Below are 23,613 nucleotides of genomic sequence, written 5' to 3'. Positions count from 1 at the left end.
AGGCGTCTAGGGAGAGTAAGGTACGCTCCACGGCTATCTCTAGTGTTTGTGATAGGAGTAGGGTTTGCAGTCAGCAGAGTTCCCACGTCCCCAGAGCTTGTTCCTGTATCTAGTTTAACCATCAGGTCATTCCGGGTGCTCCTAACCACCAGGTCCATAACAGTACAGCTGGCCCTCAAAGTGTTAATGCATCTCAAAAGAGGGATAAGAGAAGTTCTGAACCCATTTTTTTTTCTTTGCAGTGTGTTTTGTTTCTCTCTTCCCCTTAACCTCTGGGTGGCTCAGGACTCAGGTGTAGATATGGACATTCAAGGTCTGTCCTCTTGTGTGGATCAACTCGCTGCAAGGGTGCAAAGCATTCAAGATTATGTGGTTCAGAATCCTATGTTAGAACCTAGAATCTCAATTCCTGATTTGTTTTCTGGAGATAGATCTAAGTTTCTGAATTTCAAAAATAATTGTAAACTGTTTCTTGCTTTGAAACCCCGCTCCTCTGGTGACCCCATTCAGCAAGTAAAAATTATTATTTCTTTGTTACGTGGCGACCCTCAAGACTGGGCATTTTCCCTTGCGCCAGGAGATCCTGCATTGCTTAATGTAGATGCGTTTTTTCTGGCGCTGGGATTGCTTTATGACGAACCGAATTCAGTGGATCAGGCAGAGAAAATCTTGCTGGCTTTGTGTCAGGGTCAGGATGAAGCAGAGGTATATTGCCAGAAGTTCAGAAAATGGTCTGTGCTTACTCAATGGAATGAGTGTGCCCTGGCAGCTATTTTTAGAAAGGGTCTTTCTGAAGCCCTTAAGGATGTCATGGCGGGGTTTCCTACGCCTGCTGGTCTGAATGAATCAATGTCCTTGGCCATTCAAATTGATCGGCGTTTGCGCGAGCGTAAAGTTGTGCACCATTTGGCGGTATCCTCTGAGCAGAGGCCTGAGCTTATGCAATGTGATAGGACTTTAACCAGAACTGAACGGCAAGAACGCAGACGTCAGAATGGGCTGTGTTTTTACTGTGGTGACTCCACTCATGCTTTCTCTGATTGTCCTAAGCGCACTAAGCGGTTCGCTAGGTCTGTCACCATTGGTACTGTACAGCCTAAATTTCTTTTGTCTGTTACTCTGATTTGCTCTTTGTCATCCTACTCTGTTATGGCATTTGTGGACTCAGGCGCTGCCCTGAATTTGATGGACTTGGAGTTTGCCAGGCGCTGTGGTTTTTTCTTGGAGCCTTTGCAGTATCCTATTCCACTAAGGGGAATTGATGCTACGCCTTTGGCCAAGAATAAACCTCAGTACTGGACTCAGTTGACCATGTGCATGGCTCCTGCACATCAGGAGGATATTCGCTTTTTGGTGTTGCATAATTTGCATGATGTGGTCGTGTTGGGTTTGCCATGGCTAAAGGTTCATAATCCAGTTTTGGATTGGAAATCAATGTCAGTGTCTAGTTGGGGTTGTCAAGGGGTACATGGCGATGTTCCGCTGGTGTCAATTTCTTCATCCACTCCTTCTGAAGTCCCTGAGTTTCTGTCGGATTACCAGGATGTATTTGATGAGCCCAAATCCAGTGTCCTACCTCCTCATAGGGATTGTGATTGTGCTATAAATTTGATTCCTGGTAGTAAGTTTCCTAAGGGCCGACTTTTCAATTTATCTGTGCCAGAACACGCCGCTATGCGGAGTTATATAAAGGAGTCCTTGGAGAAAGGGCATATTCGCCCGTCTTCATCACCGTTGGGAGCAGGGTTCTTTTTTGTGGCCAAGAAGGATGGTTCTCTGAGACCCTGTATAGATTACCGCCTTCTCAATAAAATCACGGTCAAATTTCAGTACCCTTTGCCTCTGCTGTCTGATTTGTTTGCTCGGATTAAGGGGGCTAGTTGGTTCACCAAGATAGATCTTCGAGGGGCGTATAACCTTGTGCGTATTAAACAGGGCGATGAATGGAAAACAGCATTTAATACGCCCGAGGGCCATTTTGAGTACCTGGTGATGCCATTCGGGCTTTCTAATGCCCCATCTGTATTTCAGTCCTTTATGCATGACATCTTCCGAAAGTATCTGGATAGATTCATGATTGTATATTTGGATGATATTTTGGTCTTTTCGGATGATTGGGAGTCTCATGTGAAGCAGGTCAGAATGGTATTCCAGGTCCTTCGTGCTAATTCTTTGTTTGTGAAGGGGTCTAAATGTCTCTTCGGAGTTCAGAAGGTTTCCTTTTTGGGCTTCATTTTTTCCCCTTCTACTATCGAGATGGATCCTGTTAAAGTTCAGGCCATTTATGATTGGACTCAACCTACATCTGTGAAGAGTCTTCAGAAATTCCTGGGCTTTGCTAATTTTTACCGTTGCTTCATCGCTAATTTTTCTAGTGTGGTTAAACCTTTGACTGATTTTACAAAGAAGGGTGCTGATGTGGTGAATTGGTCCTCTGCGGCCGTCGAGGCTTTTCAGGAGCTGAAACATCGTTTTTCTTCGGCCCCTGTGTTGCGTCAGCCAGATGTTTCGCTCCCTTTTCAGGTCAAGGTTGATGCTTCTGAGATTGGAGCAAGGGCTGTTTTGTCTCAAAGAAGTTCTGATGGCTCTGCGATGAAACCTTGTGCCTTCTTTTCTAGAAAATTTTCGCCTGCTGAGCGTAATTATGATGTTGGCAATCGGGAGCTGCTGGCTATGAAGTGGGCATTCGAGGAGTGGCGACATTGGCTTGAGGGAGCCAAGCACCGCGTGGTGGTCTTGACGGATCACAAGAATCTGACTTATCTCGAGTCTGCCAAGCGGTTGAATCCTAGACTGGCTCGATGGTCGCTGTTTTTCTCCCATTTCGATTTTGTGGTCTCATACCTTCCAGGTTCTAAGAATGTGAAGGCGGATGCCCTTTCTAGGAGTTTTGTGCCTGATTCTCCGGGTGTCCCTGAGCCGGCTGGTATTCTCAAAGAGGGGGTAATTCTGTCTGCCATCTCCCCTGATTTGCGGCGGGTGCTGCAGGAGTTTCAGGCTGATAGACCTGACCGTTGTCCAGTGGAGAAACTGTTTGTCCCTGATAGATGGACTAGCAGAGTTATTTCTGAGGTTCATTGCTCGGTGTTGGCTGGTCATCCTGGGATTTTTGGTACCAGAGATTTGGTGGCTAGGTCTTTTTGGTGGCCTTCCTTGTCGCGGGATGTGCGTTCTTTTGTGCAGTCCTGTGGGACCTGTGCTCGGGCTAAGCCCTGCTGTTCTCGTGCCAGTGGGTTGCTTTTGCCCTTGCCTGTCCCTTGCCTTGGACGCATATTTCCATGGATTTTATTTCAGATCTTCTTGTCTCTCAAAGGATGTCTGTCATCTGGGTGGTTTGTGATCGCTTTTCTAAGATGGTCCATTTGGTACCCTTGCCTAAATTACCTTCCTCCTCTGATTTGGTGCCATTATTTTTTCAGCATGTGGTTCGTTTGCATGGCATTCCGGAGAACATTGTGTCGGACAGAGGTTCCCAGTTTGTCTCTAGGTTTTGGTGGTCCTTTTGTGCTAAGATGGGCATTGATTTGTCTTTTTCTTTGGCTTTCCATCCTCAGACAAATGGCCAAACCGAGCGAACCAACCAGACTTTGGAAACCTATCTGAGATGCTTTGTTTCTGCTGATCAGGATGATTGGGTGACCTTCTTGCCATTGGCTGAGTTCGCCCTTAATAATCGGGCCAGTTCGGCTACTTTGGTTTCGCTTTTTTTTGCAATTCTGGTTTCCATCCTCGTTTTTCTTCAGGGTAGGTTGAGCCTTCTGACTGTCCTGGTGTGGATTCTGTGGTGGACAGGTTGCAGCAAAATTGGACTAATTTAGTGGACAATCTGACGTTGTCCCAGGAGAAGGCTCAACATTTCGCTAACCACCGTCGTCGTGTTGGTCCCAGACTTCGTGTTGGGGATTTGGTTTGGTTGTCTTCTCGTTATGTTCCTATGAAGGTTTCTTCTCCTAAGTTTAAGCCTCGTTTCATTGGTCCTTATAAGATTTCTGAAATTCTCAACCCTGTGTCATTTCGTTTGGTCCTTCCAGCTTCTTTTGCCATCCATAATGTGTTTCATAGGTCGTTGTTGTGGAGGTACGTGGCACCTATGGTTCCCTCCGTTAATCCACCTGCTCCGGTGTTGGTTGAAGGGGAGTTGGATTATGTGGTGGAAAAAATTTTGGATTCTCGTATTTCAAGACGGAAGATTCAGTACCTGGTTAAATGGAAGGGCTATGGTCAGGAGGATAATTCATGGGTTATTGCCTCCGATGTCCATGCTGCCGATTTAGTTTGTGCCTTTCATTTGGCTCATCCTGATCGGCCTGGGGGCCCTGGTGAGTGTTCGGTGACCCCTCCTCAAGGGGGGGGTACTGTTGTGAATTCCGTTCTCGGACTCCCTCCTGTGGTCATGAACAGTACTTTGGTTAATTCTGGTCTTGGACTCCCTCTGGTGGCATTGAGCGGAACTGCTGGTCACTGAGGTTGCTGGCTCAGCTTCCCTCGTTTATTGTCATGCTGACTTCCCTATTTAACTCCACTCAGACTGTTACTTCTTGCCAGCTGGCAATGTCTCAGTATTGGTTCAGATCTCTCTTGGACTTCTCTGATGACCTGTCTACTCCAGCAGAAGCTAAGTCCCTGATAGTTCATTTGTTGTTACTGCTTTCTGAATATATTTCTTAGTACTGCTACATTCTAGTCCAGCTTGCTATCATGATATTTCCTTGCTAGCTGGAAGCTCTGGGGGTGCAGAGTTGCACCTCCACACCATGAGTCGGTGTGGGGTCTTTTTGCATATTCTGCGTGGCTTTTGTAGTTTTTGTGCTGACCGCATAGTTCCCTTTACTATTCTCTGACTATTTAGTGAAGACTGGCCTCCTTTGCTAAAACCTGTTTCATTCCTGTGTTTGTGACTTTCCTCTTAACTCACAGTCAATATATGTGGGGGCTGCCTTTTCCTTTGGGGAATTTCTCTGAGGCAAGGTAAGGCTTCTATTTCTCTCTTTAAGGGGTAGTTAGCTCGTAGGCTGTGCAGAGGCATCTAGGGAGAGTTAGGTACGCTCCACGGCTATCTCTAGTGTTTGTGATAGGAGTAGGGTTTGCAGTCAGCAGAGTTCCCACGTCCCCAGAGCTTGTTCCTGTATCTAGTTTAACCATCAGGTCATTCCGGGTGCTCCTAACCACCAGGTCCATAACAGGAATGTATGCCTGAAAAGCAAGTATTTGGAGACCACAGATAGATTGGGTGTCTGACTGAGATAACAGACTGTTTCAATATGTGGCCTGGATTTTTTTTTTTCTTTTAACCACAAATGACTGCATAGAACAAGGGTAGCAGACAGCCAAAAACTGGAATGTATGCCTGAAAAGCAAGGATTTGGACACCACAGATAGACCGGGCGTCTGACTGAGATAACAGACTGTTTTAGTATGTGGCCTGGATTTTAAAAAAAATTTACCAGAAAATACTTGGTAGAACAAGGGTAACAGACAGACAAAAAAGTGGAATGTATGCCTGAAAAGCAAGCATTTGTAGACCACAGATAGACCAGGCGTTGGACAGAGATAGCAGACTGATCAAAATGTGGCCTTAATTTTTTTTGACCCACCAAAATTGTGTCAATAAGTAGGTTATGACAATAAAAAAATATTGAAGTACTAAAATTGTAAAATATTTAGCGCAATGAAATGTGATGCGTGTGGAGTACTAATTACAGTGATAAATAGAACTGTAGCTAAATATTTTTTGGCCAGCTACAGATTTTTTAGTCATCAACATGGTGTCCAAAAATGTTGTAAGACACTTAAAAAAATACTATACTACCAAAAAAAGAAGGCCAGAATTTTCTGTGCACTCACATCTGATGCCTGGGACAAAAAAACAAAAAAAAAACTATTTAAATTGTTAGATTTTCACGCTCTTGTATTGAAATGACCTGGCTGTAGTCTGCAGTGTGACCAAGCAATTAAATGTAGAAAAAAGGGGGCTATGGATTGCTTTGTAATAAAATTAGCAGGTATAAGGTGCAAACAAAAAACAAAAATTCTAGCCACGGATAAATGCAGCTACGTATATAGTATATATACGACGCTAGGTCTCTTATAGACCTGATGATGCTGTGCGGCCAGCCAATCACTGTAATACCACAACAAAGATGGCTGCGGTATTACAGTGTATGGCAGATAATCTCCGTATGTTGATTGGCACTCTAAAAAGTACCAAAATTAAAAGGAGGAGACCCGAGCTCACGCCGAATAATCCCAGAAGTGCTCGTTGCTCGAGGAGTACACCGAGCACAGTGATACTCGGGTGAGTACCAAGTAGTGGTGAGAACGTTCGCTCATCACTAGTTAGGAACAAAATAATGACATTTATTTAAGAGACGGATCTGTTAAGGGAAGGGGCAATAAACATGTAGCTTCCCAGGCTATTAATATCAGCTTACAGCTGTCTGCATAGCCTTTACTGCTTACTAAAAAGGTTGACCCCCCAAAAAAATGGTGTGAGCTCCCCTAGCTTTAATAAATAACAAAGGCTAAGTAGATAGCTGCAGGTTGATAGTAATAGGCTGGGATGGGGCCATGCATATTGGCACCCTCCCAGACTAATGGCACTAGCCCTCAGCAGCCCCAGAAATAGCACATCCATTAGATGCGCCAATTTTGGCACTTAGCCTTGGCTCTTCCCGTTTCCCTTAGTGTGATTGCAAGCAATGTAATGGTTTTGGGGTAGATGTCAGTTGTGTAATGTCCACTGACATCAAGCCCAGTGGTTAGTAATAGATAGGTGTTTATAAGACACTCCTATTACTAATCCCACAGTCACTAATAAATAAATTTAAAATACAAATAAATAAATTTAAAAAAAAATGTGCAATCCCCCTATTTTTAGCAAGTAGCCAAGAGAAATCTAACAGCTGGGAGCTGATCTTATTATGCTTTGAAGGAGCCAATATCCACAGTCCTTCCCAGCCTAATAATATCAGCCCTCAGTTGTTTGCTTTGTCTTTGCTGATTATTAAAAATAGGGGGACCCTTAAAAAGTTATATGGGGTCCCCTCGATTTTTAATAACCAGCTAAGGCAAAGCAGACAGCTGGGGTTGATATTAATAGGCTGGGTAGGGCCATAGATATTGGCCCCTTCCCAGCCTAATAAGACCAGCTCGCAGCCACCCTAGAAATGGCATATCCATTAGATACCTAATTCTAGTGCTTAACCTCTGCTCTTCCCACTTACCCTGATGCATTGGCAAGTGGGGTAATACTTTGGGTTTGATGTCAGTTGTGTAATGTCAGCTGACATCAAGCCCAGAGGTTAGTAATGGTGCTGTATCTATCAGACACCCCCTTTAATAACCCGGCAAGTAAAAAGATAAAAAACACACAGGAAAAAAATCTTTATTTGAAAAAAACTCCCCAACAATTCCACGCTTCTCATTTATTTTAAAAAATAAATAAATGCAATACACACCAGGCTGCCGTTATCCAAATAGAGGTCCCACAACGATCCCAGTCTTCTTCATCCAGTCTATGGAGCTTTGTCCACAGAAGGCAGATCTAAAAATTGGAGCAGCAGCTACTGCCAGGTCTCACACTGTGCTCTCCAGGAACCCAGCTTTTGTGAACTGAGGTGATATCCATAAGGCTACTTCAGTTCACGGCAGCCAGTTATCATGAGGGCAGCACAAGTGCCGGACTGATGAGTGCCACAGTGCCGAGTACCAGACTCATGGGCACTCAATAGGTCGAAAGTTGTGACGCCCTCATGAGAACCGGCGCCTGTGAACTGAGGTAACCTTACTGACGTCACCCTAGTTCCCAGTAGACGGCTCTTGAAGAGTGCAACGTGAGACCAAGCAGTGTTTGCTACTCCAATCTATGGAGATGCGTTCTTTGAACGGAGCTCAATAGACTGGATGAACAAAGCTGGCATCTTCTTGGGACCTCAATTTGGACTACGGCGGATTGGTGTGCATTTTATTTATTTATTTTAATACAATGGGGAGAGAGGAAAATTGATGGGGAGTTTTTAATTCAGATTTTTTTTCTATTTTTTTATCTTTTTACTTATTGGGTTAGTAATGAGGGTGTCTTATCGATGCCTCTCAATTACTAACCTATGGGCTTGATGTCAGCAGACATTACACAGTTGACATCAACCCCAAAATATTACATTGCTTACCAATGCATCAGGGCAAGTGGGAAGAGATGGGCAAAGTGCCAGAATTGCTTTAAACTTATGGCGTTAGTAATGGGGGTGTCTTTATAGACACCCCTCCATTACTAACCACTGGGTTTGATGTCAGCGGACATTACAAAGCTGACGTCAGTCCCAAAATATTACCCCCTTTGCCGATGCACCAGGGCAACCGGAAAGAGTACAGCAAAGTGCCAGAATTTCTTGGTGGGCTGCTATTATTAGGCAGGTGACTGACAAATATCAGTGTGCCTTGCCAGTCTGAGAATTCAAGACTCAACTGTCTGTTTTAGCTTGGCTGATTATCAAAAACTAGACTGTGGCCCGATTCTAACGCATCGGGTATTCTAGAATATGCATGTCCCCGTAGTATATGGACATTGATGATTCCAAAATTCGCGGCACACTGTGCCCGTCGCTGATTGGTCGAGGCAACCTTTATGACGACATCGTCGCCATGGCAACCATTATGACATCTACGTCGATACTGTGCCCGTCGCTGATTGGTCAAGGCCTGGTGGCCTCGACCAATCAGAGACGCGGGATTTCCATTATGACATCATCGTCGCCATGCTGTGCCCGTCGCTGATTGGTCGAGGCCGCCAGGCGCGGGATTTCCAGTACAGACAGACAGACAGACAGACAGACAGATGGAAAAACCCTTAGACAATTATATATATAGATGGGTGAGCCCACACTTTTTTTAAATTATTTATTTAAATAACCAGCAAAGATAAACCAGACAGTTCAAGGATGCAGTCTGCAGCTGTCTTTTACCAGTGCTTGCTATCAAAAATAGAGAACCCCATATCGTTCCTTTTATGTTTATATGGTTCACCAGCCATTCATGCCAATGCTATCTGATATGGCTGTGATTCAGCTTGAAGTGCCCACACAGGAAAGCTTGTTAATTGGCTGTGATGCAGCCTTTTAACAAGCTTTATTTCGGCAGCTGAACCCAAACAGTAACTCAGACTTTCATGAGAAATCCTTGTTCTTGGGTCCATGCACGAATACTAGGTGTCTGGTATGGACCCCGAACTTTACAGTTCAGGTTCACCGATCTCTAATTATTAATCTTACTTTCAAATTGTGGGTAAAAAAGTGTTCTATGAAACTGAGTCTTGACAAAATTTTGGAAATTGTTCTTGTGCCCAATGAGATATTGATGAAAATGTTACTTTTCAAAGGGGGTATACTCATTTATGATAAACACTGTTTGTGAAGTCTTCTGTGCAATTAGAACATAATTAAATTCACAAGTACACTTCATCAAATGATTTGCTTTTTTCTTTACAAGCTTAGTACATAAGTAAAAAAAAATTACCAATAACTGGAGCAGATTCTTTGGAACCAAATCCATTATCCAGGAGTGTATTAACAATCCAGTTTAAAGCTTTTGCAGATCTTAGTGCCTGTTTAAAGAAAAGTAATTGTAAGGACCAAATAATTTCTTATAATAATTTCTTATATAACAGTAATGTGAAATAGCTTAACTCAGTGGTGCACACACACTAGAAGCAGCCCAGGAGCCAGCATTGGACTAAACTGCAAGGGCAGCGTCTGAGTTGGCCAGTGGACAAGACATTAGGGGGCAGATTGAGCAATTCACACTGGCATGCACAGCATAATTTAACATTATGCCAATTTCAAACCTGCAGCTCTTGTCAATTTAAGCTGGGCATATTTTTGCTGGCACTGTAAAAAAAAAAAATTGTATGCAAATATGCTGTTGAAAATATGCTGCATTTTCATTATATTGCAGCATAGTTTCAGGCAGAAGGGCCTGTCTGATTGTGGGCTTCCTTGTCTGCTACATTGTTAGCAGAATCTGTGTTCTCAAAACCAGGACCGCCAACAATTCATTATTGCCCTTACTGGTGTAGAGGGCTCGTGAGCTGGAGGGGCTCAGAATCAGTTTTCATAATCTGGAGCAATGTGTGTGGAGGGAGCAGGAGGAGGAGCATCATTGTTACAGACTGCTGTGAGAGGCAGCCAGTGCTGGAGCCACAGGAGGGCGGGACTTTCCACCATCCAATCCCTGCTGAGCCCGCACTCCTGCAGTATTCCCTCCAGTCAGTCATCACTGAGCAGCAGGAGCAGCACAGCCTCCACCAGGTAAGTGCCTGAGCCTGTGCTGGTGGATGGTGTGTGCTCAGTCACTGAGGATGGATGCTGTTATATCCTGACCCGTCTGTATCAGCTCTAGAGCCTGATAAGAGCACACAGTGGATCTGTCACCCCTCCCCCCACTCAACTCCTGCAGAGAAGCATAAGGCTGCTGAGCCCCATCTGCCTCCCTGACAGGACACAGCAGCCCCCTCTCAAGATTCCCACAGGTGGCATTTACTCTCCAAACTGCTCTGTTCAGTCTTCTGAATTGAGCTGCTGTGTCCTGTCATAGGGCAGATGGGGCACAGCAGCCTTATGTGCCTCTGCAGGGGGGAGTGGATCACCAATACACTGCTCCTCAGGATTTAGGGTATGTGCCCACATTCAGTATTGGCAGAACTTTGAATGCAGCACATGTCCTCTCTGTCCAAAGTGCTGCTGGCTTTTGTACCCGAGGTGATTCCGCATGTGTTCATTGAACCGTGCGGCATCACCATATCCTATACATAGACTGTGTAATTTATCTTGTGGAGACTGAGCGTCTATGCAAGATAAATAAGAAAGAACAGCCACACTCAAAATGTAGGTTTTCAAAATGCGTAACAAATGTCAGATATTTATTTGAGTCACCACAGAAGTAGAAAAAGTGTTACGGTAACGTTTCGACCCCATGATGAGCCACACTTAAAGAGACTAGGGTAAGGAAAGAGGAGCTGCAGTAAAGTTTTAGGGCTCACAGAGCTAAATGGCAGAAGTTGAGAGAATCCAGCAAGGCACGGAACAGGACATTGGTCCTGGTGGGAGCTGCGGGTCCCGTCTGGCAGAGATCTGTGGTGCTGTGATCTCTGCCAGACGGACCCGCAGCTCCACTTTGAATGCGGCTGCTCTTTCTAATTCATGATTTTAACTGGATTAAACTCCAAGTCCAGCCTGCACCTGCCATATATCTAGCTGTGTGCGCGCCATTTCTGTAGATCTATGCAAGATAAATAGACATGCTGTGGTCTAGAAAGACGCGACACATGTGCATATATGCAGGGAAGCCGGAGGAGTCTGTGCACGCATAGTGGAGATGGGATTTCATAAAATCCCATCCACTATGCTGTAACATCTGGCCGCTGTGGATTGGACGCTGCATCTGTATGCAGTGTCCAATCCGCAGTGTTTACTGACTGTGGAAACATACCCTTATAGTTGACAAATAGATTTATCTTCCAGAAATGTCATGTAACAGAAACACACACTATATATGCATAGTGTACACGTATCACAAGCACAGTATATGCAGAAGTATCCAAACATTTGACAGTATTGCAAAAAAAAAGTAATTGAGGCCGGACTTCAGCTTGAAAGGCTAACTGGAGAAGATCTGCAGGGGGAATAAAGGGTCTTACCTCACTCACATGAGCATATAACACGGCCGAGTGCTATGTGTTGTTTTATCGTACAGCACTCGGCCCAATGTTATACTATGGGGCAGGGCAGATCTGTGATTTTTTTCCATAGACCGAACTGGTCTATGGAAAAATAATCTGCAATATGCAGTGAATTGAGTGACTCCAAAATTCGGTTCACATGCACCCACTCAAATCTAGAATTGCGTGTGAAACATCGGACTGCACCTAGCTGTCATCTGAATGCAGTCCATCATCCACGGCCTCAGACAATGGAGAAGATGGAGAAATTAAGTTCTCTGTCTTCTCAATGTGCTCCGATTCTTTCATGCAAGAGACTCTGATCACACTAGGATGACACTCGGATGAGAGTTTGAGCCAAGTGTCGGTAGCATAATTGAGCCAATTCTCTCTCATGAGAGTATTATCACCATGGCTGTCATCAGGGCATTACTCCCCTTACTGGCGTATGGGGCCTGCTGAGCTTTGCTCACCGGGCCCCAGTGGCAGGATTCTGCCAGTGCAGTAACTGAACCTGAGTCCGAGACACAGGTTCAGTTAAACTCTATTGCCTTGTGACATGGTGCAGGATGGAGACACATGGTGCAGGATCATGGGGTAGGATGGAGACAGATGGGGCACGATGGAGACACATGGTGCAGGATGGAGACATGAGGCAGGATAGAGACATTTGGTGCAGGATCATGGGGCAGGATGGAGACAGATGGTACAGGATCATGGGGCAGGATGGAGACAGATGGAGCATGATGGAGACAGATGGGGCAGGATGGAGACACATGGTGCAAGATCAAGGGCAGGATGGAGACACATGGTGCAGGATCATGGGGCAGGATGGAGACAGATGGAGCATGATGGAGACAGATGGGGCAGGATGGAGACACATGGTGCAAGATCAAGGGCAGGATGGAGACACATGGTGCAAGATCAAGGGCAGGATGGAGACACATGGTGCAGGATCATGGGGCAGGATGGAGACAGATAGGGAGGCATGGGGCAGCAACATGGGACAGGATGGAGACACATGGAGCAGGATCATGGACAGGATGGATACGATGGAGACAGATGGGGTAGGATCAATGGACAGATGAGGCAGGATCATGGCACAGATGGGGCAGGATCATGGGACAGATGGGGCAGGATGGGGACAGATGGGGCAGGATGGGGAGATCGTATGGGGAAGGATGGGGAGATCACATGAGGAGAACAGATAATAGAAAAAAGAGGGCCAGGGAGCCCTACTAATGGGCATAAGGTCAACCAGTGACATATAGCGGTGCAGCTTATTGCATAGGGGGAACAATGCATCAAGAAAAGAAAAAAGGAACCATGCATATAAAGCGCACACCCAAATCATAGAAAAATAATATAGTATATGTATAATAAGTACAAAATGTATTAATTGACAAAAATCCACAATAAAAACGTATTAAAAGAACAAACCACATCACCACTAGTCCCATGACATTGTAATATGTGCAAAAAAGTCACAGTGGCGCTATAAGTGCCTGAAATGACACTACACATAAACACAATACAATGACATGCAAATAAGCAAGGCAAAAAAAAAAAACTCCACATAAATTCTGGGCGTCCCCAGACTTAATGGAAGATATGTATATGCCTATATGAGTGTAGGTGCTGATGTTCCCAAGAGAGCTCCAATAAGCCCCATAGAGATTGCAAAGAAGCTAGTGAAGGCATTCCATTATAATGGAAAGTAGTATGGAGGAAATCAGGGCCAGAAGGTAGAACTAGAAGGCGACCAAGAGTGGTAATTACACCGTATGGGGGCAGCCCAGCATGTAGCGTCAGCAGTCAAAGCGTCAGGGGGAGAATAGTCCAGAGACCAGAGGAGTGTGGGGGAAGCCCCTCGCGCATCACTGCTCAGCTCTGAGCAGTGTTTTAATGCTTTTTTAACAGTACAGAAATCTTTGCATCACTTAAAAATGCAATGGCGTTCTTGCTTTTGCATTTTTTCCAAAATCTACATAGAAGCCTACAGAGAAAAAATGTACCAAAACAACACAGGTCAGCAGTCTTTAGTCATACCAAGGGCGGAGTTTTCATGAAATTACCTGAAGTTTGATTGGACATTTAACACATGCAGCATACAGTATTTTTCAGACTACACCATGTTCCAAATTATTATGAAAATTGGATTTAAGAGTCATAAAGATTTAATTGTTTTGTTTTTCAAATAAACTCATGGATGGTATTGTGTCTCAGGGCTCAATGGATCACTGAAATAAATATTAAACACATGTGATAATTAGTTTCAAGCAATATGAGAAATAAAAAGGATCTCTCTGCTGCTGAAAAGCGTTAAATAGTGCAATGCCTTGGGCAAGGTATGAAAACATTAGATATTTCACAAAAACTTAAAAGTGATCATCATACTGTGAAGAGATTTGTGACTGGAACAGAGCACAGACAGAGTTCAAGGCATAATGCGGAAGGTTTCTGCCAGACAAATTCATTGGATTAAGAGAGCAGCTGCCAAAATACCATTACAAAGCAGCAAACAGATATTTGAAGCTGCTGGTGCCTCTGGAGTCCCTCGAACCTTTAGGTGTAGGATCCTTCAAAGGCTTGCTGTGGTGCATAAACCTACTATTCGACCACCCCTAAACTGTGTTCACAAGCAGAAACGGTTGCAGTGGGCCCAGACATACAGACTAGTTTTCAAACAGTCTTGTTTACTGATGAGTGTCGAGCAACCCTGGATGGTCCAGATGGATGGAGTAGTGGATGGTTGGTGGATAGCCACCATGTCCCAACAAGGCTGCGACGTCAGCAGGGAGGTGGAGGAGTCATGTTTTGGGCCAGAATCATGGGGAAACAGCTGGTAGGGTCCGTTAAAGTTCCTGAAGGTGTGAAAATGACCTCTGCAAAGTATATAGAGTTTCTGACTGACAACTTTCTTCCATGGTAAATAAAGCAGAAATGTGCCTGCAGGAGCAAAATCATCTTCATGCATGACAATGCACCATCTCATGCTGCAAAGAATACCTCTGAGTCATTGGCTGCTATGGGCATAAAAGGAGATAAATTCATGGTGTGGCCACCATCTTCCCCTGACCTCAACCCTATAGAGAACCTTTGGAGTATCATCAAGCAAAAGATCTATGAGGATGGGAGGCAGTTCACATCAAAACAGCAGCTCTGGGAGGCTATTCTGACTTCATGCAAAGAAATACAAGCAGAAACTCTCCAAAAACTCACAAGTTCAATGGATGCAAGAATTGTGAAGGTGATATCAAAGAAGGGTTGCTATATTAACGTGTAACTTAGCCTGTTAGGATGTTTTGGAGTTAAATAGCTTTTTGTTCAGTGTATGTGACATCCTAATGCTGCAAATTTCACAAATGAGCATTTTCAGTTATTTAAAACATATCAAATGTTTAGAAATGTTACTGTGCCTAATAATTTGGAACAGTGCATTTTGAGCTTTTATTCATTTTGGAGATTATACTGTTATCATTGGGAGGTTTCTTCAATAAAATTCCATGTATACTCTAACGGGTGATGACTTTTATTAGACTGACTGTGATTTGCACCGACCATTTAGGAAAATCCGAGAAAAATGTAATTTGCATAATAATTTGGAACATGGTGTATAAGACACACCGTACCATAAGGCGCACCTGTGTCACACACAGGGTCGGAAAGACTAATCGCAACATGAAGGGATGAGGATTAGTGAGCCCAACACTAGGGAAGGAGGAAGTGGGAACCCCTAGGCAGATCTAAAGTAACCCTGTCTGCCCTAAACATCATTATATAGGTTCTGTACCTATCACCGAGCCGGAACCTAATCTCTGTCTGATGTGCAACGTCACCACGCACTGATACTGCACATGCTGCCAAGGCTTTGTGAGCAGCAGAGACCAGTTGTTGAATACCAGTTCCAACACGCACGTCAGTATTCTGGTCAACCTCGGAACTTAACAGCTGAAGAGTGGGCATGGATGTCTGACCTAATTGCGGTTCTCTAAGACTTTGAGTACTACATAAAGATGGTGAGTGGCGATGATGCCATATTCAGCACTATGATCCCTCTTCTGTGCTGCTCACAGTTAAACATGAAGTTTTGCATGCAGACTAGGTGGAGAAGGAGGAATATATGAGACAGAAAGATACTACCCAGCTCAGCCTTTTCTCATCTACTCAGCACGGATTGGGTAACAATGAGGTGGTAGAATCTGAGGAGGAGGAGGAACAGGAGCTGGCTGCTAGCGCAACAGGGGCTTGTGCCCATACAAGGATTGTCCTTTCTTTCCTACGTGGATGAGCTGAGGAGTGGAATGAGGAGGAAGAGAGGGAAGAGGTAGAGATGGACAGTCATCATCATGGTGGAGACAGAAAAGTGTTGGCACAAATGGCAACTTTGTATGGCTTCCTTTCCAGCGACCCTCGCATTATATTCATCCTGGCCTAAAAAAGAGTACTGGTTGTTCACCCTGCTAGACCCATGCTACAAGGAGTAACTTGTATCTCTACTTCCTGAGACGGAGAGGTCTGCATCAATTGTGCTATACCAGAAGGCCATTGCAAAAATTATGTTAGAAAAATTCCCATCAGACAACACTAGAGGCAGGGGGCAAGCTTCCTTGCCCAACCAAGGAAGATAGTGAGACACACAACAGGCACACCAGAGGAAGGGGTACATCGTCAAAGACCTGGGCCAATTTCATGACACTCTCCCAGCATCCAGGCCCAGATAAATGGGTATTTTTGACAAGGAAATGTTTTTAAAGATGGTCAAGCAAGGGGCGTAGCCTGTGCAGCTAAGAAGACAGACGCATGTTTTGCCTGCTCCCGTTCCCAGGTCACATTCTGCTAAAAAGACCACCAAGACTGCCATCCAATTGGGACTTCTCCCTCCATTTGTATACCAGGGAAGGCAGGCAGCAGTGAGCACATCGGAGGCTGTGAGGAGAACCGGGTAAAGACTGGGCTTGCAGCCTACATGGGTGGAGGCTTAGTGAGCGCAAAGACCCATCCCAGGCCCTGCTGCTGCAGCTTTGTCAGTCTATCCCTCAGAGGAAGCACAGCCAATGCGCTTACCAGTTCCAGTGGGCATTCCGATCTTCTGCTTGCAGACGGCATCCTGACAGGGGTGTTGTGAACTCTATTTTTGGGCTCCCTCTAGTGGTCACAAGCGGTACTGGGTAGTGTTGTCTTTCTGCAGGTTGCTTCATCAGCTGGTTCGTTATCCTTGGTTGGTTTCCTATTTAGCCCACCTGGATACTCAGTTCCTTGCCTGCTATCAATGTATTCAGTGCTCTTCAGATTCCTTGTGATTACCTTTCTCCCAGCCTCTCCAAGACAAGCTAAGTTTTTGTCCGTTCATTTTTTGATTATCAGCATTCATCATGTTTCTTGTCCAGCTTGCTAGGATGTGATTTCCTCGCTTGCTGGTTGCTCTAGGGGACTGAGTTTCTCCCCCCACACCGTTAGTTGGTGCGGGGGTTCTTGAATCTCAGTGTGGATATTTTGTAAGGGTTTTTTACTGACCGCATAGACCCCTTTACTATTTTCTGCTATCTAGTATTAGTGGGCCTCATTTGCTGAATCTGTTTTCACCCCTGTGTATGTGCCTTCCTCTTACCTCACCGTTATTATTTGTTGGGGGCTTCTATATCTTTGGGGATTATTTCTCTGGAGGCAAGAGAGGTCTTTATTTCTCTCCAGGGGTAGTTAGTTCCTCAGGCTGGCTCGAGACGTCTAGGAATTTTTTAGGCACGTTCACCGGCTACTTCTAGTGTGTTTGGATAGGTTCAGATTTGCGGTCAGTACAGTTTGCCACCTCCCTAGAGCTTGTCCTATGTTTGTTACTTAGCTGGAGTAATTCGTGATCCTCAACCACTAAGGATCATAACAGTATAGCAGGCCAAAAGTGTTTAATGCATCGCTGAAGTGGGATTAAAAGAAGACCTGAGTACATTTTTTTTTTTTTGTGTGCTGCAGTCTGTCTAGCTTCTTTTCATCCCCTTGAACTCTGAGTGGTTTTGAGCTCAGCTGCAGACATGGATGTTCAGACTCTGACTTCTAGTGTGGATCATCTTGCTGCACGGGTACAAAGTATTCAGGATTTTGTTATTCATAGCCCTATGTCAGAACCAAAGATACCCATTCCTGAGTTGTTTTCTGGAGATAGATCTAGGTTTCAGAATTTTAAGAATAATTGTAAGTTATTTCTATCTCTGAGACCTCGTTCCTCTGGTGATTCCGCTCAGCAAGTAAAAATTGTTATCTCCTTGTTGCGTGGCGACCCTCAGGATTGGGCCTTCTCTCTGGCGCCAGGAGATCCTGCATTGCTTAATGTGGATGCGTTTTTTCTGGCTCTTGGACTGCTTTATGAGGAGCTTAATCTTGAGAATCAGGCAGAAAAAGCGTTGCTGGCCCTCTCTCAAGGGCAGGATGAAGCAGAGGTGTATTGTCAAAAATTTCGGAAATGGTCAGTGCTTACTCAATGGAATGAGTGTGCTCTGGCTGCAAATTTCAGAGAAGGTCTTTCTGAAGCCATTAAGGATGTTATGGTGGGGTTCCCCACCCCTACAAGTCTGAGTGATTCTATGGCTTTAGCAATTCAGGTTGATCGGCGTTTGCGGGAGCGCAAATCTGCTCATCATTTGGCGGTATTTTCTGAACAGAGACCTGAGTCTATGCAGTGTGATCGAACTCTTACCAGAATTGAGCAACAAAGTCATAGACGTCAAAATTGGTTGTGCTTTTACTGTGGTGATTCTGCTCATGTTATCTCAGCATGCTCTAAACGCTTAAAAAAGGTCGCTAAACCTGTCACCATTGGTACTATACAGCCTAAATTTATTTTGTCTGTTCCTTTGATTTGTTCTTTGTCGTCCTACTCGGTTATGGCCTTTGTGGATTCGGGTGCTGCCCTGAATCTGATGGATTTGTCGTTTGCCAGGCGCTGTGGTTTTGTCCTGGAGCCTTTGGAATTTCCTATTCCTCTGAGGGGAATTGATGCTACGCCATTGGCTGAGAATAAACCTCAGTATTGGACGCAAATGACCATGTGCATGACTCCCGTTCATCAGGAGGTGATTCGCTTTCTTGTTTTGCATAATTTACATGATGTTGTCGTTTTGGGTCTGCCATGGCTGCAGGCTCATAATCCAGTTTTAGATTGGAAAGTTATGTCTGTGTCTAGTTGGGGTTGTCAGGGAATTCATAGCGATACTCCATTGGTGTCTATTCCTTCTTCCACTCCTTCTGAGGTCCCTGAGTTTTTGTCTGACTACCGGGATGTATTTGATGAGCCCAGTTCCAGTGCCCTGCCCCCTCATAGGGATTGTGACTGTGCTATAAATTTAATTCCTGGTAGTGAATTCCCTAAGGGACGACTTTTTAATTTGTCTATTCCAGAGCATGCCGCGATGCGGAGTTACATAAAGGAGTCTTTGGAGAAGGGACATATTCGCCCATCCTCTTCCCCTCTTGGTGCAGGATTCTTTTTTGTGGCCAAGAAGGACGGTTCTCTGAGACCGTGTATAGATTATCGCCTTCTGAATAAAATCACAGTCAAATTTCAGTATCCTTTGCCACTATTGTCTGATTTGTTTGCTCGGATTAAGGGTGCCAGTTGGTTCACCAAGATAGATCTCCGTGGTGCGTATAATCTTGTGCGCATTAAGCAGGGAGATGAATGGAAAACAGCATTTAATACGCCTGAAGGCCATTTTGAGTACTTGGTAATGCCTTTTGGACTCTCTAATGCTCCTTCTGTGTTTCAGTCCTTCATGCATGACATTTTCCGAGAATATCTGGATAAATTTATGATTGTTTATCTGGATGACATTTTGGTCTTTTCTGATGATTGGGAGTCCCATGTGAAGCAGGTCAGGATGGTGTTTCAGGTCCTGCGTGCTAATGCTTTATTTGTGAAGGGCTCAAAATGCCTCTTCGGAGTACAGAAGGTCTCCTTTTTGGGTTTTATTTTTTCTCCTTCTACTGTGGAGATGGACCCAGTCAAGGTCCAGGCTATTCATGACTGGACTCAGCCCACGTCTGTTAAGAGTCTTCAGAAGTTCTTGGGTTTTGCTAATTTTTACCGTCGTTTCATCGCTAATTTTTCTAGCGTGGTTAAACCTTTGACGGATTTGACCAAGAAGGGCTCTGATGTGACTAATTGGTCTCCTGCGGCCGTGGAGGCCTTTCGGGAGCTTAAGCACCGGTTTTCTTCAGCTCCAGTCTTATGTCAGCCAGATGTATCTCTCCCCTTCCAGGTCGAGGTTGATGCTTCCGAGATTGGAGCAGGGGCTGTTTTGTCGCAGAGAAGCTCTGAGGGCTCTGTGATGAAGCCGTGTGCTTTTCAAGAAAGTTTTCGCCTGCCGAGCGAAATTATGATGTTGGTAATCGGGAGTTGTTGGCTATGAAGTGGGCATTTGAGGAGTGGCGACATTGGCTCGAAGGAGCTAAACATCGTGTGGTCATCTTGACCGATCACAAAAATCTGATTTACCTCGAGTCTGCCAAGCGCCTGAATCCTAGACAGGCTCGTTGGTCGTTGTTTTTCTCCCGTTTCAACTTCGTGGTCTCATACCTGCCTGGTTCGAAGAACGTGAAAGCTGATGCACTTTCTAGGAGTTTTGTGCCTGACTCTCCAGGAGTTTCTGAGCCGGCTGGTATTCTCAGAGAGGGAGTGATTTTGTCTGCCATTTCTTCAGATTTGCGACTAGTGCTGCAGAAATTTCAGGCGGATATACCTGACCGTTGTCCACCAGAGCAGTCCCGGATAGATGGACCAGCAGAGTTATTTCTGAGGTTCATTCTTCGGTGTTGGCGGGTCATCCTGGGATTTTTGGTACCAGAGATTTGATGGCTAGGTCCTTCTGGTGGCCTTCCTTGTCGCGGGATGTGCGTTCCTTTGTGCAGTCTTGTGGGATTTGTGCTCGGGCTATGCCTTGCTGTTCTCGTGCCAGCGGTTTGCTTTTGCCTTTGCCTGTCCCGAAGAGGCCTTGGACGCACATTTCCATGGATTTTATTTCGGATCTGCCAGTATCTCAGAAAATCTCTGTCATCTGGGTGGTGTGTGATCGTTTTTCCAAGATGGTTCATTTGGTGCCCTTGCCTAAGCTGCCTTCCTCCTCCGATTTGGTTCCTCTATTTTTTCAGAATGTGGTTCGCTTGCACGGCATTCCTGAAAATATTGTGTCTGATAGAGGATCCCAGTTTGTGTCCAGGTTTTGGCGAACTTTTTGTGCTAAGATGGGCATTGATTTGTCTTTTTCGTCGGCCTTCCATCCTCAGACTAATGGCCAAACCGAGTGAACTAATCAGACGTTGGAGACTTATTTGAGATGTTTTGTTTCTGCTGATCAGGATGATTGGGTGACTTTTTTGCCATTGGCCGAGTTTGCCCTTAATAATCGGGCTAGTTCTGCTACCTTGGTTTCGCCTTTTTTCTGCAATTCTGGTTTCCATCCTCGTTTTTCCTCGGGTCAGGTTGAGTCTTCTGACTGTCCTGGGGTGGATTCTGTGGTGGATAGGTTGCAGCAGATTTGGAGCCATGTGGTGGACAATCTGAAATTGTCACAGGAGAGGGCTCAGCGCTTTGCCAACCGCCGCCGCGGTGTGGGTCCCCGACTTCGTGTTGGGGATTTGGTGTGGCTGTCTTCTCGGTATGTTCCTATGTAGGTCTCATCTCCTAAGTTTAAGCCTCGCTTCATCGGTCCTTATAAGATCTTGGAAATCCTTAACCCGGTGTCTTTTCGTTTGGATCTCCCAGCATCGTTTGCCATCCATAATGTGTTCCATAGGTCTTTGTTGCGGAGGTATGTGGTACCTGTGGTTCCTTCTGTTGAGCCTCCTGCTCCGGTGCTGGTCGAGGGCGAATTAGAGTACGTGGTGGAGAAAATTTTGTATTCTCGTATCTCTAGACGGAGACTTCAGTATCTGGTTAAGTGGAAGGGCTATGGTCAGGAGGATAATTCCTGGGTTGTCGCCTCTGATGTTCATGCGGCCGATTTGGTTCGCGCCTTCCACGCAGCTCGTCCTGATCGCCCTGGGGGTCGTGATGAGAGTTCGGTGACCCCTCCTCAAGGGGGGGGTACTGTTGTGAACTCTATTTTTGGGCTCCCTCTAGTGGTCACAAGCGGTACTGGGTAGTGTTGTCTTTCTGCAGGTTGCTTCATCAGCTGGTTCGTTATCCTTGGTTGGTTTCCTATTTAGCCCACCTGGATACTCAGCTCCTTGCCTGCTATCAATGTATTCAGTGCTCTTCAGATTACTTGTGATTACCTTGCTCCCAGCCTCTCCAAGACAAGCTAAGTTTTTGTCCGTTCATTTTTTGATTATCTGCATTCATCATGTTTCTTGTCCAGCTTGCTAGGATGTGATTTCCTCGCTTGCTGGTTGCTCTAGGGGACTGAGTTTCTCCCCCCACACCGTTAGTTGGTGCGGGGGTTCTTGAATCTCAGTGTGGATATTTTGTAAGGGTTTTTTACTGACCGCATAGACCCCTTTACTATTTTCTGCTATCTAGTATTAGTGGGCCTCATTTGCTGAATCTGTTTTCACCCCTGTGTATGTGCCTTCCTCTTACCTCACCGTTATTATTAGTTGGGGGCTTCTATATCTTTGGGGATTATTTCTCTGGAGGCAAGAGAGGTCTTTCTTTCTCTCCAGGGGTAGTTAGTTCCTCAGGCTGGCTCGAGACGTCTAGGAATTTTTTAGGCACGTTCACCGGCTACTTCTAGTGTGTTTGGATAGGTTCAGATTTGCGGTCAGTTCATTTTGCCACCTCCCTAGAGCTTGTCCTATGTTTGTTACTTAGCTGGAGTAATTCGTGATCCTCAACCACTAAGGATCATAACACAGGGGATTCGCCCGGCCGTGGCTTGGAGAAGCAGATGCTCGGGGGGTGAGTCCTTCGGTGACAGGCCTGTGCCGCCAGGCACCAGCAGTCGCCTGCCCTGTGAGGCACAATTGGCCTGCACTCCCACGTGCCTGGAGGAGCGAGCGGAGACTACCGGTGGAAAGACTGGAGGGCCCTATATCACCCGGTCCCTAAGCCTTGGAGGAGAACCCGTGGCCTGGATATTACATCATAATTACTGACATTTACAAACTTCATTTTGAACCACAATATATTTGTTTTATTCAATCATTATACTAACTTTGCAACACAGTCCTAAACTACAGGCATCTAGCTGCTACAACATTGACACCTAGTGTCCATTTGATGAAAGTTTGCCAATTCCATTGAAATGTACAGATGCTTGCACATAAATATGTCCAAATAGTGATCATTGCTCTACACGCCAACAGAAGCCCCAATATGGTCAGAACAAATAAAGAGCATGAAAAACAGACTACCAAGACCGCAGCTGATGATCAGAAACATAAAGCCCACGGAGACCTTGACAAATACCTTAAAAAGAGGCCAGGTACTATACAGACCCCTTCAAGAAGATCCTCTCAGAGACCGGTTCCCCAAGACATTATGGATGAGTCAAATTCCAGTAGAGAAGGCTCTCATTGTGAATCCACCTCAGAAGGTTCCATGCCAATTTCCAGAGCGTTTAGGAAAAAATTAATGGCCCAGAACATGAAGCCACTCCTTGAAGAACTATTTGGTCTTTGAGCGGATTTACAGCAAATGGGTCAGAGCTTTGGAGTCTGCTAACACTGACACGGTCGACGCGGTGAACTGCCTCTGAGATCAAGTCCTCCAAAAGCAACATTACCTCAATGTAGCCCTCCTGGTGGCAGAGTACCAGGAAAACAGAAGCAGGAGGAAGAATGTTCGACTAAGAGGATTTCCTGAATCTTTTGCACATGAATCCTTGGAGAAAGTCTCCAGAGAGATCTTCGCCAACCTCCTTGGCCGAGAAAGATGATTCCGTAATCATTGAATAGGTGCACTGTGCACTAAA

General features: G+C 45.2%; 1 protein-coding gene across 2 annotated transcripts in view; it reads right to left on the bottom strand.

Annotated features, from left to right (window-relative positions):
- LOC143786355 (transient receptor potential cation channel subfamily M member 2-like) overlaps nucleotides 1–23,613 on the bottom strand; it is a 1,952,850-nt gene that overhangs the window by 888,349 nt on the left and 1,040,888 nt on the right. For both annotated transcript variants that reach the window (XM_077275686.1, XM_077275685.1), the window contains one exon: nucleotides 9,511–9,598. In XM_077275686.1, the coding sequence (XP_077131801.1) occupies nucleotides 9,511–9,598 (88 nt within the window). The remainder of the gene's footprint in view (nucleotides 1–9,510; nucleotides 9,599–23,613) is intronic.

Source organism: Ranitomeya variabilis, chromosome 7, assembly GCF_051348905.1.
Source record: "Ranitomeya variabilis isolate aRanVar5 chromosome 7, aRanVar5.hap1, whole genome shotgun sequence".
In the NCBI taxonomy this organism is placed as follows: domain Eukaryota; kingdom Metazoa; phylum Chordata; class Amphibia; order Anura; family Dendrobatidae; genus Ranitomeya; species Ranitomeya variabilis.
The sequence above is the reverse complement of the archived record's forward strand: the minus strand, read 5'-3'. Positions and strand labels throughout refer to the sequence as shown.